The sequence below is a fragment of the Salvia hispanica genome, chromosome 4, assembly GCF_029641045.1.
Source record: "Salvia hispanica isolate PSC_SH4W2 chromosome 4, Shi_PSC_v1, whole genome shotgun sequence".
In the NCBI taxonomy this organism is placed as follows: Eukaryota; Viridiplantae; Streptophyta; class Magnoliopsida; order Lamiales; family Lamiaceae; genus Salvia; species Salvia hispanica.
In genome coordinates this window covers 59693397-59709780 of record NC_142695.1, presented here as the reverse complement: position 1 = coordinate 59709780, position 16384 = coordinate 59693397, and the positions used below count along the sequence as shown (strand labels likewise).

Below are 16384 nucleotides of genomic sequence, written 5' to 3'. Positions count from 1 at the left end.
AATGGTTCCCATTAGGTTATTCCATCAATTGGAAAGTGACGTACATCAATTGGATCACTTATAAACTACTGTCCCTCAATATATAATTTTGCAACTCGCATGAATTAATTGAACCATCAAATTTACCTAATTCAAACATGCAACAAGGTGATGGTATAGGCTAACGATCATCTTCATAAATCCAATACTGTTACATGCTAGACAATGTAAGGAATTTCAGTACAAAACGCCTCAAATAGCAAGAAATCGTTTGCTCCTCTTTTTCCTCGACATCACAATGCATATCGTAAAGTCCTCAACAGATAAATTAGATATAATGAAATAGAAATTAAAAAGAAATACTATAGTGAAATTACGGAAATTATTAAAAAAACTCGAAAAAATGACGAGTTGTTAAACGATGCCAGGTGATCAAAACCATGAGTTTGGCTTGTCAACCCGTTTTCCAAGCACCGTACAAATTTTTATTCATTCCCACACAATTGCATTTTGGGCGGTGTCGATGGATGGACTTGTATCACCCCCTTATACTTGGTGACAATGTAGGAAATACTAAAGAATATACTGTCTATTTAACTATTTTAATTTTAAACAAAGTGATTATACTTATTTTGAGATGAATTTAATTTTTTGACTTGGTAAAGTCCCAATCTGATTATGCCCCAATTCGAATAGGACTGACTCTATTTTAAATGGGCCATCCCAATTGACATCAATAATTTCTACCATTACTATGCAATCCACCCATAACAGGTTAGGCCTATATAATGGCCCAAGCCCAACCAACCAGATAGAGATCATGATCTCCATAATCTCTTGAGATCATTTTCATTGTTGTGGAGATTGATGAAAGATTACTTTAAATGTTGAGGATTTGTGATAGGGACCTCGAGCCCCAAGCCCAAACGACCAACTAAGCCGTGGCCCGACATCTTTTATTGTTAGCTTATTATTTATTTCCTTGTCTAGCTATAGTATTTTTGGAACACAAACCTTGCTCCTCAAGCAAGATATCTACCGTATTTTAGCATAGGATTTATATAAATCTTTTCGGGTTTTCTTCTTGATTCTTTCCCGAATCGTAGAGTCGAATTAAGCAGGGTCCGGACTCTATAAATAAAGAGTCCATTAGAGAGTCAGAAAATCATTCAAGAACAAAGAAATAAAAATCTTTTCTTGAAACCCAAGTTTCGAAACGCTAGTTGACGCAACTAGGTTTCTTTGTCGTTTTCTTCACAATTTCGTGTGCTCGAATCGCTTCGATAGGATTCAAATCCTATCAATTTGTTTCCTTGTTTAGTTGTATGCTGATTCACTTTCCTAGATTAGAGTGCGTATGAGTCCTATAAACAGCTCTTCTTTAAAAGAGCTAGATATCTCGGGAAATTAAGTGTATTAGGACGGTATCAACCGAAGGCCTCTTTGTAAGATTATCTTGGCCTCTTCGAAGGATTGTTCTTCTTTTATATTGAATTCCAGTTCTTGTTTTACTTCCGCCTCCCACTCCATATTACAACTAGAATTATACACGTGTAGTTCTCATTGCTTGATTTTTTATTTACAGTATAATTCTCTTTTGGTTACTTGTTCATAAGTGTTTCTCGTTAGATTTGGATTTGCTCAGGGCATCTATGATTCCCAGACTCCGTTGTCAGATGTCTTACTCAATAAATACATTCTATATTTCCTCGATCCTCTGCAGTCTCGATCAACCTGTATCTGATGTGATGGAATTGGAGATGGAAATCGGCTTGGAAGAGGTATGTCAATTTGTATTTTTGTTCCATTCATCCAAAAAATAAATAGATGTGATGGAATTGGAGATGAAATTCTAGGTTGCAGGCTTTAAGCATATTGAAAGTTTCTCTAACATCGAATTCTGCTTTGACCAAAGGTCTACTGAATTGCTTTCCAAGCAAACAATCTAAGGTTCCCTTTCGACTTTCATAGTGTTTTAAGCCTTATACTAGTTCTAAAGAAAATTTCAAAGTAGAGGGAAATAAACAAGATCCAGGGAATAAAACCGACAAAGAAAATCCGGAATAGGAAAAGGATTAACAAATGAAATAAGGAAACCAAAACAGACTCCATCCTAAGCTAAAAAGGACTTGCTTCAGCTAAACATAACTGTGAAAGATAAAGCGGCCTTCTTGCTTGACGTTGGGGTCGAATTTGCTGGCAGTTGATGTGAGAGCTGATGAGAGAGCTCGTGGTTGTTGGATGTGATGTCAGCGAACTTCGACCGAATTATGGACTGATATCCACTTCCACTATTTTGGAGACCAAGCCTGAATTTTTTATCTTTGTTGCAATGTGTTTGGTTGTTACCATCTTAAACTTTTTCAGACGATGCATCGACCGAATTTCTTGTGGGAGGGTCTCTAGATGTGGACAATTCATGATTTCTAGTTGCTTGAGGTAACCCGTTGTAAGGTCTTCAAATCGTACTTTTCTCAGATTCCACATCTCACTGATGCACAAGATTTCAAGTTCACTCATCTTGAACACCAATTTTCGACCATTGTATGCATTACGCAGTTTGAGGCGACTTAGGTTGGGCAACTCCATTAGTATTGGCATGGGGTCCTCGTCAAGACAAGTATTTACCAAAGCCAAGTACTCTATCTCACGAGGGAAACTATCGGCACTTGGTAGCCTAGCTATGCATCCATCAAGCCTCAGTGTGCGTATCTCGTTACGCCTACGTAGAACACGAATCTCGTTCAAACAAGACATCATTCTGAAGCGAAACCCTCTCAGAATAAGGTGATCAAGTTTCTTCAAGTTAGCTAGTGCTGGAAAGAGCTTGCTTACATCCGAGTATTCATCAATTTCTTCAATACCCAATTTATATAGACTAGTCATCTTCTCCAAGTTCGAGGCTTCATATGTCCAAGAATATATAGACATGAAGGTCAGGGTCTCAAGATTTTGTAGTGCATCTACTTTTAAAGGCTTTCTGCAAATCACATCAGACATGTTGAGAAGACGAAGGCCACCAATTTTCTTGATAATATCCGGGACCTCCACCATAAAGTTTAAACCTATATCGAGAACCTCAAGTCTTTTCAAGCCCCCCAATGAGTGTGGGATCTCTTCCACATAATTGTTTCTCAATCCCAAATACCTTAACTCAGTCAATGTCCCGATAGATTTTGATAAAGTCTTCACCCCAAAATCTTCCATGTCAAGTATTTTGAGGAGTTCAAAACTCCTCCAAAAAGACTGGCCTGCGTCGTCCAAGTATCGACCACCTCCATGGAAGATGAGAGAAACAAGATACTTGTCTTGATTCGTAGAGTGATTAAATTTGTCTATGCCACAAATGAGGTGTAAGATTTGAGAAATAAGACTTTTGTCTTGATTTGTGGAGTGATTAAACTTGGCTCTGCCACATTGAATAACACGATGACGAGGACTCTCTATGGGTCGATCATTTCCATTGTTCCTTAAGATCTCAAGGCCTATTTCCTCCTCTGCTTTTTTGATGGATAGCATGTGTAGTAGAGGATTCATGCGACACCTTTTCACTCTATACATTTCTGGGTACGGGTGGACGACTTCAATAATGGATTGATCAACTAAACTGGCACATGGTGTAAATCCTGTATTTACTCCATTGGCAGCCCAAATATGATGCAACTTATCTTCTCTCATTATTGCATTTTCCTTAAAAAAGGACATATGCAAGAAACAAGACTTAAGTTGTTCATCCAAGCCATTATACATCGGTTCCAACAACTTCAATGATTTACTCAAATCAATTGAATCAAAAAGTTCTTCCCATTCAATCCCTAAAAGTCTTTGCTTTGCTTTCTCCTTTCCAACATCTATTATAGCAAGCGGCAAACCCCCACATTTTTTTAACATCTCTCTGCCCTTCCTCTCCAACTCCTTTGTGAATTTGTTTTCAACACTTGTAATTTTATCAACTGTTTTCAAAAACAATTGCCAGCTCTTATCAGAATCCAAAGCTTTCATCTCATGAGTGTAAAACTGTCCATGTTGAATCTGATGGCAACTGGTGATCAACGATCTACATCCATGCCCTGATTATATACCATGTTAAGGACTTAATGCAATAAGGGAGACAAAGAAGGATATTAAAGTGTGAAATTAGGAAGTCCTACATTGTGCGTGTACATATACTTCTGAAGAATTAGTTTTTGTTTCGTAATGTATTTTGACTGAGTTAAATATGGGCCGAAACATATTGTTCAAACCAAAATCTAACACACTTTAAATGTGTAGGACCTAAATGGTTTTTTATGCAATTGTAAGAGACCAAGATTATACTCCATATAATCTAGTTTGAAAGATTTCTATGCCTTGTAAAAGCATATTAACATCTATTTCTATCTATAAAGTTGAATAAGTTTAAGCATGCAGAATTGATTCTAACATAAAAAGTTAAAGAAGCATACTTGTGGCTGAGAGTATTGCAAGGTCTTCCAAGAAGGATGTGAAGCGCATTTCTGCCGCACGTTGTCGAGAACTATAAACCATGGCGGCATTTGTTCCAGGTGCCGGAGAAGCATCTGTTGGAGACTCTGGTTGTCCATCTCCTCCAGCCACAACAAATCTCCATCAAGTGTCACCAACTGGCGTATCAGTTCCACAAGCACCTCATGTTTACTTGTGTCACTAGAAAGGCTTACCCAAGCACGGCCGCGCTTGAATTTTTCAATGATGGCTGGATGGTTGTATGCTTGTCTCGCAAGAGTTGTCTTTCCTATACCAATCATGCCTTTGATAAGAATTAGTTTCATAATAAGCCATATCTCTTCAGTAAGAATCACTTTAAACACCAGCTGTTGCACGTCTTTCTCCAAGCCCACCACGACACCTTTGTCTTCTTCTTCTCCAGCACTTTCTGAACTACTCACCGCCTTACCAACTCCAAACTCCATCATGCGCTTTTTTATCATCCTCAGCGCATAGAGGTTCTCGGAGATATCATAAGGCCCCATCCGCGATTTGTGTTTCGCGGAACCTTGAGCTATCTCAGCAAAGTCAGCTAGCAAATATTTTAGCCTGCTCGTCTCTTCAGATTTATTGTCTCTGAAGAAGTCCGACATCATTCTGAGCTCTTTTATTAACTCTTTCAGGGTTTCTAGTGTTTCAGGCTTGTAACGAATAAAATTATCGGTCCTCGGCAACTCAATCAGAAAGCTCTCCAGTTCCCCTATCACCCCTAAGATGATGGCCTCTGACATGCTTATAGGCAAACTGCACGTACGAAAATTGACAACATTTACTCTGTAATGGTTATCTCAGATTTTGCTTCATTTTTACCTAATGGATATTTCAGTAATATTAACTCTGAAGAAAAGCACTAAGATAAATTCGAAAACAACTCTATTAACTAGGAAGCTAAAATAAAAAATTATAAAACAAAAAATAAAAAATAGTACTCCATGTCTCCGTCCCAACTAAGATAGTCATATCCTTTTTGAGATGTTCAAACTAAAATGAATCATTTCTTTATTTAACAAAAAAAAAACATCCAATCAATTCTACTGTATTTCATCATTTAATTTACTCCCTCTCTATCTCTCCTACTTTTCAACACAATTTATGAATATCTTGAATATCTATGTTCAAAAGTTTTGACTCAAATTAGTTGGGACAAAGGAAATATTTAAAAACCAAATTCCGTTGGGGTGCTCAAGCTCTCCACTAGGCTAAGGATGACAATGGGTCAGATGTAGATCTACTCTTGCAAAACTCAATCTAATACAAGTCTTTTATGTTTTTGTTAAGATTTACCGGGTCTTAAAAAATAAGAGTCGGGTCGAGATCCAAAATATCCATGTGTCCCCATGAATGTGGACTTGGATCCTAATGAAATAGTTTGTACTAGTAGTTTTGAAGGGGAGAGAAAGAAGTCTTATGTTAAACTCATATTATTATACTCCCTCCGTCCCTAGATATTAGACCCCTATTCCACTTTGGGATGTCCCAATACACTTGAACCATTTCTATTTATAGTAAAAATTTACTCTACTACCAACCACTAAACAACTATCACCTAAATTCTTGTGCCCAAAAAGAAAGGGGTCTAATATCTTTGGACGGAGGGAGTACTATAGTTATAACTTATATAAGCTTCAAATATATTAGATTCTGATTCATAAGATTTGTAGGGTCTACGAATATATTAGATCCAGATCTAGATCCGGATTATTTATATTTCAAAATTAATCTTACACAAATCTCCATAATATCATAATTAATTAATTAATTATCAGTTAGATCATTATTAACACTATATTCCATACAAATTACATAATCCAAAATATGTAATAAAAGAAAACTGATGATATAATCTCCAACCGAAATGAAACACAAAAGCATATAATCTACTTAAAACAAAACTGAAATGGAATAAATAAACTTTAAGTGGTGTAACAAGACAGTGACGAACTATTCTGTCACCAATTAGTGATTAACGCTTTTCAGTCACTTAGCCGTCACTACTTCTTGAAATTTTCGCTGTTGTCACTAATTCCGTCACTAAGCATTTTTTTAGTGTCATTCAAACAGTCAAATCTTATATTTTATCAATCTATCATATCACTCCTAATAAACGATCCCTACATATATGTAATAAAGATTCAAATAGTCAATCTTGTATTTTTGTAGTGGTGTCAACATCAAATATCCACATGATCATAAATCAAGCCCTAATTAAATTTAACACTGCACGAGAATTTTTGCAATGTTGTCTTGTCAGTTAAATAAAAAGAGAATAAAATAGGTGAATAATGATAGTAATATACCGTACTTGATATTCATCGCTCCACAATCTTCGTTGACAGTGCTCCTAGCTCGGAGTGGATGGACATCTGTGGTGATGTCCTCAACATTCATCGCTCCACAATCTTCTTCGACAGTCCTCCTAGCTCTGAGACGACGTCGATAGACATCTGCGGCGATGCAGATTCCAATCACCACCCATAGAAGCATAAATTTAAGTACATAGTATGTGGCTATCAATACTCCCGCAACGCCAACACCAACGCCGATCACAACCCATTGATTTGGGCTCTCAGCGTTAAGATGCACTGATATCGGCATTCGAGTTTGGAAAACTACGCCGCAGGAGCGAGGAAACAGTTTTTGACTCTGTGCAGAGGATTGTTAAGTAAGGAGTGAGAACCTTTTAAGAAAAGCGACAAAATATGGGAATAGAATATTTGTAGTACCTAAATGATCAGCTCTTAAATAAAATTCAATTACACAAACTGTGGTAAATGATAACCATTATTTCACCACACAAAGTCATACAACCATAAATCATTATTACCATGTATGTCCCAGTCATCAATGTGTGAAATGAAACATAGAACAATTCGAAATAGGAGTATGCATTAGTTTGGCCTTAAAATCACCCCAAAAACCCAATCTTCACACAATCTTTTAACAATAGGATCCTCAAAAGGCGACATTACAATAATCCATATCCAAAATATGTCATAAAGTAAATAGTTAAAAAGGTCAATTTTGGTCATAAACATATGACCAAAATATGAATTTAGCTGAAAATACACATTTTAAAAAATGGGTCCATAACATATTAAAATGTTGCCAAAATAGTCCTTTTTTTACAGTTCCGTCAAAAAACTAAAGGGCAACGCTAATTGCACAATGGCATGACCGTTAGTTCTTTGACAGAACCGTAAAAAAAGACCACTCTGACAAGTGAATGTTTTGGATCAAATTCGTATTTTGTTCATATATTTAGGACCTAAATTGACTCTAACAATGAATTTGGATCCAAAATCTAATCCAGATTCCAATCAAAATCTGAATCTAGACCTATATATTTATACTGATTCCGATCCTAATGCAGATCAAATCTAATTTGGCTCTAATAATGAATCTGGATCCACTTATTTGTACTAGATCCAAGATCCATTAATACTTAAAATCTAAAATTTAAGGAGAGTGCTTAGATCTGAATCATCTGATCATAGTCCAAATTTTTGAAGAATCAAATTCTAAACAATTAATGAAACTGGATCAAATTCTAAAAAAACAATGGGAAAAACAGTAAAGAAGAAAAGTTCCCAAATATAAAAAGCTTTTAACCTTTTTTGGTTTATTGTAGTTAAGATTTCTATGTTATTGAAGTTGGTAAATCTTCTTAACTCATTTCACCCAAGCTTTTTGTGTTGAAAGCTCAATTTTATGAACCAAATGAATTCAAATAAAACAACACAATTATGAAAATATACAGAGAAGTACCTTTTGTAAATTATTCTTCTTATCTTTGCGGTCTGGATTCAATTTTCCGATTTAATTCTTTTCCTTGTCTTCGCATATGAGTTTGAGTTTAAAGATATGTAGGAATTTTGAAAAACTAATTCATAGATTTAATATGGTCAACCCAATTAGGATTACATGGAGAAATAATTTTAAATAGTGCAGCTGGCTGGCTTAGAAAATAGTGATAATATAATTAAATCATCGTTTCCAACAAGCAATTAATTAGTGTCCACATTAATAGCATCCTTTTACGAATTTCGACGGGGCAATTTAATTAAAGTCAAATTTTATGATCATAAAATAAGATTGATTGTCACACCTAATCCAGCATAGTTATAATTTAGAGGAGAGTTTTGAAATGCTCTCGAAAATCTTAAATTAATTTGTTGATGTGAAACAATAAAGAAAGAGTAAAGGTCAGATGTGGTCCCTAACATATGGTCGTTTTATCAATTTGGTCCTTAACATTAACTTTTTGATTATTTTGTCCCTAACAAATAAATTCGGACCTGAATCGGTCCTCACTTAACAGAACCGTCAAAAAATAGACGATGACCAAAATTTGACTATATTAAATTACTAATGGTAATTAATTATACCTAATTATAATTCTTTTCCTATTATAAAAATTGGAAAAAAGATAGTATCAGTTGCAAAATGAAATGAATAATTTATAATTTAATAGGAATTAAGAATTATAATTAAGTATAATTAATTACCATTAGTAATTTAATATAGTCAAATTGCAATTATCGTCTATTTTTTGACGGTTCTGTTAAGTGAGTACCGATTCGGGTCCGAGCTTATTTGTGAGGGACCAAATAATCAAAATGATAATATTAAGGACCAAATTGATAAAATAGTCATATGTTAGGAACCACATTTGGCCTTTACTCAACGATGAATGAATCAATTCATATTATGCTTCTCATAAGGGTATATTAAAGCCCAACTAAATCACTTAATTAATACTTCATTCGTCCCCATTAATTTCCAAAACATTTTAGAAAGATAGAGCTAGACCTATTTTGTGATAAAGAGAAGTAGTAGTACTATATTCTCATTTTTTCAAAAAAACTTACAACATGAATAAAGAGTTCCAAAATATTTTTTTAGAAAGATAGAGCTAGACCTATTTTGTGATAAAGAGAAGTAGTAGTACTATATTCTCATTTTTTCAAAAAAACTTACAACATGAATAAAGAGTTCCAAAATATTGTTCTATCCTAATTAAAGTCTACTTGGATTTGAGTATAAGTGTTACTTTGCACTCTTGCAAAGTTGCAGTTAACATTTGGCTCTTTCCAACGACAAGTTGTAGACTAAGTGATTGTGTAAAATAATTGCCACATTGATTAAAACTAGTAGTCTTAACAACCTAGGTTTGAAATGTTATGTTGCATCAATTGGAAAAGGACAAACATCAATTGGATCACTATATATACTATTGTCCCTCAAATAAAATTTTGCAACTCGCATGAAATAATTGAACAATCAAAATTACCTAATTAATTAATGCCTGCCACAAGGTTATGGTTACATATTTTCTCATACAACTGGTCTTTCTTTCCTTTCAATTGCCTCTCAACTTTCAGAGCAAGCTAACACACATCATCATAATTCGAATATTAATGCAACTAGACAATGTAAGGAATTATATTTCAGTTTAAAACACCCCAAAATAGCAAGCAACCGTGTGCTCCTCTTTCTCCTCGACATCACAACGCATCTATAGGCAATCAAATTCATTAGTACAGTCCTCAATAGATTATTCACTCACAGAAAAATACAACGAAAAAGAACTTAAAATATAACAAAATTATGAAAATTATGGAAAAAAGTCAAGAAAATGATGAGCCTCTTAAAATGATGTCAAACGGTCAAAACCATGAGTTTGACTTGTCAACCCATTTCGCAAACACATGCAATTTTATAGTCATTCCAACACAATTGTCATTTTTGTCAGTGTTATTAATAGAATTACATCACCCCGAAAACTAGGTGACAAACTAGGAAATATTAAAGAATATGCTGGCAATCAATAATTTTAATTCAAACTAAAGTGATTATAGTAATAGAATTACAATTTTTAACCCGATAAAATTTCAATTTGATTGTGCCCCAATTCGAATAGGGCTGATTGATTTCAAATGGGGCCCATCTAATGAAGATCTCTAATTATCACTTCTATGCAATCCACCCATATCAGGTTGGGCCTATATCACTACTATGCTATCTCAAGCGGATCGTAGCAACGGATTATTTCCTTTAAAATGAGTTTGTATCGATGATAACAAGTTAAGATGAAATTCTTGGTTGCAGGCATTAAGCATATTGAAAGTTTCTCTAACATCGAACATTGCTTTGACCAAAGGTCTACTGAATTGCTTACCAAGCAAACAATCAAAGGTTCCTATCGACTTTCATATTATTTTAAGCCTTATACTAGTTCTAAAGCAAATTTCGAAGTAGATTCTAGTTTGTTTTACCCTTTATTTGTAGATAAATGTGCTTCTTTGTGTAAATTGAGGCCGAATTATATTGTGTTTTATAATCTTTTCAGGAGAAGGAGAAAAGTGATGATGACATGTACTTCAGCTTGTTAAATTCAGATTAGTTAATTTGAATTGGGTTTATGTTGTACAGTTACTTACTTGGAGTTGAACAGTGTGAACAGGATCTTCTAATATGGTGAAATTGATAGACATTGTTAAGATTGTATGAAGAGTAAAAGTCAATTTTGGTATTACACATATGACCAAAATATGAATTTGACCAAAAACATTCACTTTTTGAAAAAAACGGGTCCATAACAAATGAAAATATCGTCGAAGTAGTCCTTTTTTTACCGTTACGTCTTAAAACTAACGGTCAACGCTAATTGCACAGTGGCATGACCGTTAGTTTTTTGACGGAACCATAAAAATAGGACCACTCTGACAAGTATTTCATTTGTTATGGACCTGTTTTTAAAAAAGTGTGTTTTGGACCAAATTCTTAGTTTGTTCATATGTTTAGGCTAAAATTAACCTTTACTCGTGTATGAATCTATTTGTCTCTTGCTTCCTGAAACAACTAGATCTAGATAAAACAACCGACAAAGAAAATCCGGAACATGTAAAAGATTAACAAATGCAATAAGGAAACTAAAACAGACTCCATCCTAAGCTAACAAGGACTTGCTTCAGCTAAACATAATTGTGAAAGATAAAGCAGCCTTCTTGCTTGACGTTGGGGTCGAATTTGCTGGTAGTTGATGTGAGAGCTGATGAGCGAAGTGACCTCCGTATTAACACGAATATCAACTTCAAATTATGGACTGATATCCACTTCCACTATTTTGGAGAGCAAGCCTGAATTTTTTATCTGTGTTGCAATGTGTTTGGTTGTTACCATCTTAAACTTTCGCAGACTCATCGACCGAATTTCTTGTGGGAGTGTCTCCACATGTGGACAATTCATGATTTCTAGATGCCCGAGGTCAGCTATTTCACATTCTTCAAATCGTACTCTTCTCAGATTCCACAACCCACTGATGCACAAGATTTTAAGTTTTCTCATCTTGAACACCAATTCTCGACCATTGTATGCATTCCGCAGTTTGAGGCGCCTTAGGTTGGACAACTCCATTAGTATTGGCATGGGGTCCTCATCAAGACAAGTATTTACCAAAGCCAAGCACTCTATCCAACGAGGGAAACTATCAGCACTTGGTAGCGTAGCTATGCATCCATCAAGCCTCAGAGTGCGTATCCTTTTAAGCCTACATATACCACGAATCCCGTCCAAAGAAGACATCATTCTGAACCGAAACCCTCTCAGAATAAGGTGATCAAGTTTCATCAAGTTAGCTAGTGATGGAAAGAGCTCGCTTACATCCGAGTTTTCATCAATTTCTTCAACACCCAATTTATACAGTCTAGTCATCTTCTCCAAGTTCGAGGCTTCATATGTCCAAGAATATATAGACATGAAGGTCAGGGTCTCAAGATTTTGTAGTGCATCTACTTTTAAAGGCTTTCTGCAAATCACGTCGGACATGTTGAGAACACGAAGGCCACCCATTTCCTTGATAATATCTGGCACCTCCACCATAAAGTTTAAAGCTATATCGAGAACCTCAAGCCTTTTCAAGTCCCCCAACGAGTGTGGGATCTCTTCCACATAATTGTTTCTCAATCCTAAATACCTTAACTCGGTCAATGTCCCGATAGATTCTGATAAAGTCTTCGCCCCAAAATCTTCCATGTCAAGTATTTTGAGGAGTTCAAAACTCTTCCAATAAGACTGGCCTGCGTTGTCCAAGTATCGACCACCTCCATGGAAGATGAGAGAAATAAGATACTTGTCTTGATTCGTAGAGTGACTAAACTTGGCTCTGCCACAATGAATAACACGATGACGAGGGCTCTCTAAGGGTCGATTATTTCCATTGTTCCTTAAGATCTCAAGGCCTATTTCCTCCTCTGCTTTTTTGATGGATAGCATGTGTAGTAGAGGATTCATGCGACACCTTTTCACTCTATAAGTTTCTGGGTACGGGTGGACGACTTCAATAATGGATTGATCAGCTAAACTGGCACATGGTGACATTCCGGTTTTTAATTCATTTACAGCCCAAATATGGTGCAACTTATCTTCTCTCATTATTGCATTTTCCTTAAAAAAGGACATATGCAAGAAACAAGACTTCATATCTTTATCCAATTCAAGATACATCGGTTCCAACAACTTCAATGTTTTACTCAAATCAATTGAATCAAAAAGTTCTTCCCATCCAATCCCCGAAAGTCTTTGCTTTGCTTTCTCCCTTCCAACATCTATTATAGCAAGCGGCAAACCCCCACATTTTTTTAACATCTCCCTGCCCTTCCTCTCCAACTCCTTTGTGAATTTGTTCTCCTCACTTGTAAATTTATCAACTATTTTCAAAAACAATTGCCAGCTCTTATCAGAATCCAAAGCTTTTATCTCATGAGTGTAAAACTGTTGATGTTGAATCTGATGGCAACTGGTGATCAACAATCCACATTTATGCCCTGATTATATACCATGTTAAGAACTTAATGCAATAAGGGAAACAAAAATGGATATTGAAGTGTGAAATTAGGAAGTCCTACATTGTGCGTGTATATATACTACTGAAGAATTAGTTATTGTTTCGTAACGTATTTTGATTGAGTTAAATATGGACCGAAACATATTTTTAGAACCAAAAGCTAACACACTTAAAATGTGTAGGACCAAAATGGTTTTTTATGCAATTGTACGAGTCCAATTTTGAACTTTAGTAGTGATAAACTCTTAGTTTAGCAAGTGTTTTGGATGTTTAAAAGTACATATTCTAGTGTTTTATAGCACATTACTTGAGTTTTCATCTGTTATCCCCTATTTTAGTGTTTTGATAAGTTTTGTCGAGTTTTGTAGTCACAATAGGTGAAAACGGACGAAAACGGCACCAAAAACCTTTGATCAGGTGTTTGCAGTACAGAAGACCGGGCGTTTGCAGCATGATCGTGAGGCGGGGAAAACGCCCGGGCCCGGCGTTTTGTCACTTAAAATCGCCCGGCCAGGCAATTTACCTATTCGCTGTTGTTTTCCTATTTTTCGCCCCGGGTATAAATAGGACCTAGGGTTCGACTTCAGCATACTTTCCGCATGCCCCAGAAGCCGTCTTGACAATTTGAGAGAAAATTGAAGCGACGAAGAGTTGGAATCATCAACGGTTTGAAGATGAAGACGATTTGCCATTCAATTCACCCTTGGGTGTATCTTCATTAGTTTTCCTATGTTTAATTCATCTTCTATGGATTTTTCTTGTGAATTTGCATTGAATATGAGTAGCTAAATCTTTTGTAGAGTTTTGGTGAAGACTACAATGAACGCTTTTGATTAATTCAAGGACTTTTGATTACCTATGCTCTTGTGATTTCTTTGTTTCATTCTTGAGCTTTTTCAATTCAATTGCTTAGCTACCAATTTGGTTTGTTGACCTATGAGTAATCGAGAGATACCTAATTATGATTGATAAAAAAATAAACAATATCTATATAATTTGCATTCGAGAGAAGGAATTCTAGCGTGAGGGCTTGAGCCTTTTGTTTTACGGAGTTACTTGTGAAGTATTAGAAGGAGACTTCAATATTAATGGTTAATCAACGGGTTGAGTGCACTCAAGAGAGGGCTTAGCCTAGACTAGCGGCTTTCCTAGTAATCCTGGAGACTTCAATTGGGTAATCGAAGTTGTTGAATTGTTCGCATTGTGTTTGTTGTAGTTGGATCCAAGGCTCTACCTTGTTCTCTTATTTGAAACTCATCTTTTGTGCGTGCTTTTAGCTTGTTTATGTTTAATTGTTTTCCAAAATCAAACCTAACTTTCCGGATTGTCTAGGTAGTAGTTAAAGTCGGTTTGTGGTACTTGAGTTTGCACAATTTGTCTATGTGGGATGCGATACTCTTACTTGTTTATTGCTACACCAGTGTTACGGACTCAATTCCCACATCGATTGTGAGAACAACTGGTGTGGGGTATATAGACTAAATTGGCTCTCTCACCTAACAGGCTAGTCTTTTGGGCTGAGTTCTCATGTTTGGTCCGTATCAATTGGTGCTTTCATTGAGAGCCCAAATGGCTCGGAGTGGTTTCCGGGCAACGAACTCGCCGTGACCAACGAGTACGTTTGGGGCCGACTCGGAGTGGTGGCCTGAGAAAGAACCAGCCATGACCAACGAGGACGTTGGCCCTTAAAGGAGAGTCCAATGTTACAGACTCAATTCCCACATCGGTTGTGAGAACAACTGTTGCGGGGGTATCTAGTTTGAAAGATTTCTATGCCTTGTAAAAGCATTTTAATATCTATTTCTATCTATAAAGTTGAAAAAGTTTAAACATGCAAAATTGATTCAAACATAAGAAGTAAAGAAGCATACTTGGCTTTGAGCAGCGTGCAAGGTCTAGCAAGAAGGATTTGAAGTGTATTTCTGGCATCACGTTGTCGAGAACTATAAACCATGGCGGCATTTCTTCCAGGTGCCGGAGAAGCATCTGTTCGAGACTCTGGTTGTCCATCTCCTCGAGCAACAACGAATCTCCATCAAGTGTCACCATTTGGCGTATCAATTCCACAAGCACCTCATGTTTACTTGTAAAACTAGAAAGGCTTACCCATGCACGGCAGCGCTTGAATTTTTCAATGACGGTCGGATGCTTGTATGCTTGTCTAGCGAGAGTTGTCTTTCCCACACCAACCATCCCTTTGATAAGAATAGGTTTATAAATAAGCCACATCTCTTCACTGAGAATCACTTTAAACACAAGCTGTTGCACGTCTTTCTCCAAGCCCACCACGACACCTTCATCTCCTTCTTCTCCACCACTTTGTGAACTACTCCCCACCTTACCAACACTAAACTCCATCATGCGCTTTTTTATATTCCTCAAAGCACGTAGGTCCTTGGAGATAGCATAAGGGCTCTTCAGCCACACGTGTATCGCTGAAACTCGAGCCATCTCAGCAAAGTCAGCTAGCAAATTTTTTAGCCTGCTCATCTCTTCAGATTTATTGTCTCTGAAGAAGTCCGACATCATTCTGAGCTCTTTTATTACCTCTTTCAGGGCTTCTAGTGTTTCAGGCTTGTAATCCATAAAGTCATCGGTCTTCGGCAACTCAATCAGAAAGCTCTCCATTTCCCCTATCACCCCTAAGATGATGGCCTCTGACATGCTTATAGGCAAACTGCACGTACGAAAATTGACAATATTTACTCTTTAATGGTTATCTCAGATTTTGCTTCAATTTTTCCAATTGGATATTTTAGTAATATTAACTCTGAAGAAAAGCAATAAGATAAATTTGAAAACAACTATATTAAGTTGGAAGCTAAAATAAAAAAAATTTGAACAAAAATCAAAACTAGTACTCGTATTCCGATTTGAGATGTCCTAACTAAACTGAATCATTTCTTTTTTTAAAAAAAAAAACATCCAATCATCTCAACTATATTTCATCATTTACTTTACTTCCTCTCTATCTCTCCTACTTTTCAATACAATCTATGAATATCTTGAATATATGTGCCCAAAAATTTTAACTCAAATTAGTTGAGAAGAAGG

The 16384-nt window shown here is 36.1% G+C and overlaps 2 protein-coding genes across 2 annotated transcripts; both read right to left on the bottom strand.

Moving 5' to 3' along the window:
* Nucleotides 1-2000: 2000 nt before the first annotated feature.
* Nucleotides 2001-7080, bottom strand: LOC148929789 (putative inactive disease susceptibility protein LOV1). The gene is made up of 6 exons (XM_089057024.1): nucleotides 6868-7080; nucleotides 5729-5733; nucleotides 4425-5229; nucleotides 4329-4359; nucleotides 3403-4049; nucleotides 2001-3330 (listed from the first exon to the last, which is right to left on the bottom strand). Exons 1-6 carry the CDS (start codon nucleotides 7078-7080, stop codon nucleotides 2248-2250), a joined length of 2784 nt encoding a protein of 927 aa, XP_088913150.1. The 3' UTR covers nucleotides 2001-2247.
* A 4462-nt stretch (nucleotides 7081-11542) lies between these two features.
* On the bottom strand, nucleotides 11543-16003 carry LOC148929788 (putative inactive disease susceptibility protein LOV1). Its single transcript, XM_089069608.1, has 2 exons — nucleotides 15217-16003; nucleotides 11543-13316 (listed from the first exon to the last, which is right to left on the bottom strand). Exons 1-2 carry the CDS (start codon nucleotides 15992-15994, stop codon nucleotides 11584-11586), a joined length of 2511 nt encoding a protein of 836 aa, XP_088925734.1. The 5' UTR covers nucleotides 15995-16003; the 3' UTR covers nucleotides 11543-11583.
* Between the last annotated feature and the right edge of the window lie 381 nt (nucleotides 16004-16384).

What these genes read in the sequence shown, in the direction of transcription:
- LOC148929788 (XM_089069608.1), bottom strand. Translation starts at nt 15,994, where the DNA reads ATGTCAGAGGCCATCATCTTAGGGGTGATAGGGGAAATGGAGAGCTTT. An exon ending in CTTCTTGCTAGACCTTGCAC is followed by an intron (nt 13,317 to 15,216) that starts GCTGCTCAAAGC and finishes AACATGGTATAT; the next exon opens with AATCAGGGCATAAATGTGGA.
- LOC148929789 (XM_089057024.1), bottom strand. Translation starts at nt 7,080, where the DNA reads ATGCCGATATCAGTGCATCTTAACGCTGAGAGCCCAAATCAATGGGTT. An exon ending in TGCAATACTCTCAGCCACAA is followed by an intron (nt 4,360 to 4,424) that starts GTATGCTTCTTT and finishes TCAACTTTATAG; the next exon opens with ATAGAAATAGATGTTAATAT. An exon ending in TGTTAATATGCTTTTACAAG is followed by an intron (nt 4,050 to 4,328) that starts GCATAGAAATCT and finishes GTATATAATCAG; the next exon opens with GGCATGGATGTAGATCGTTG.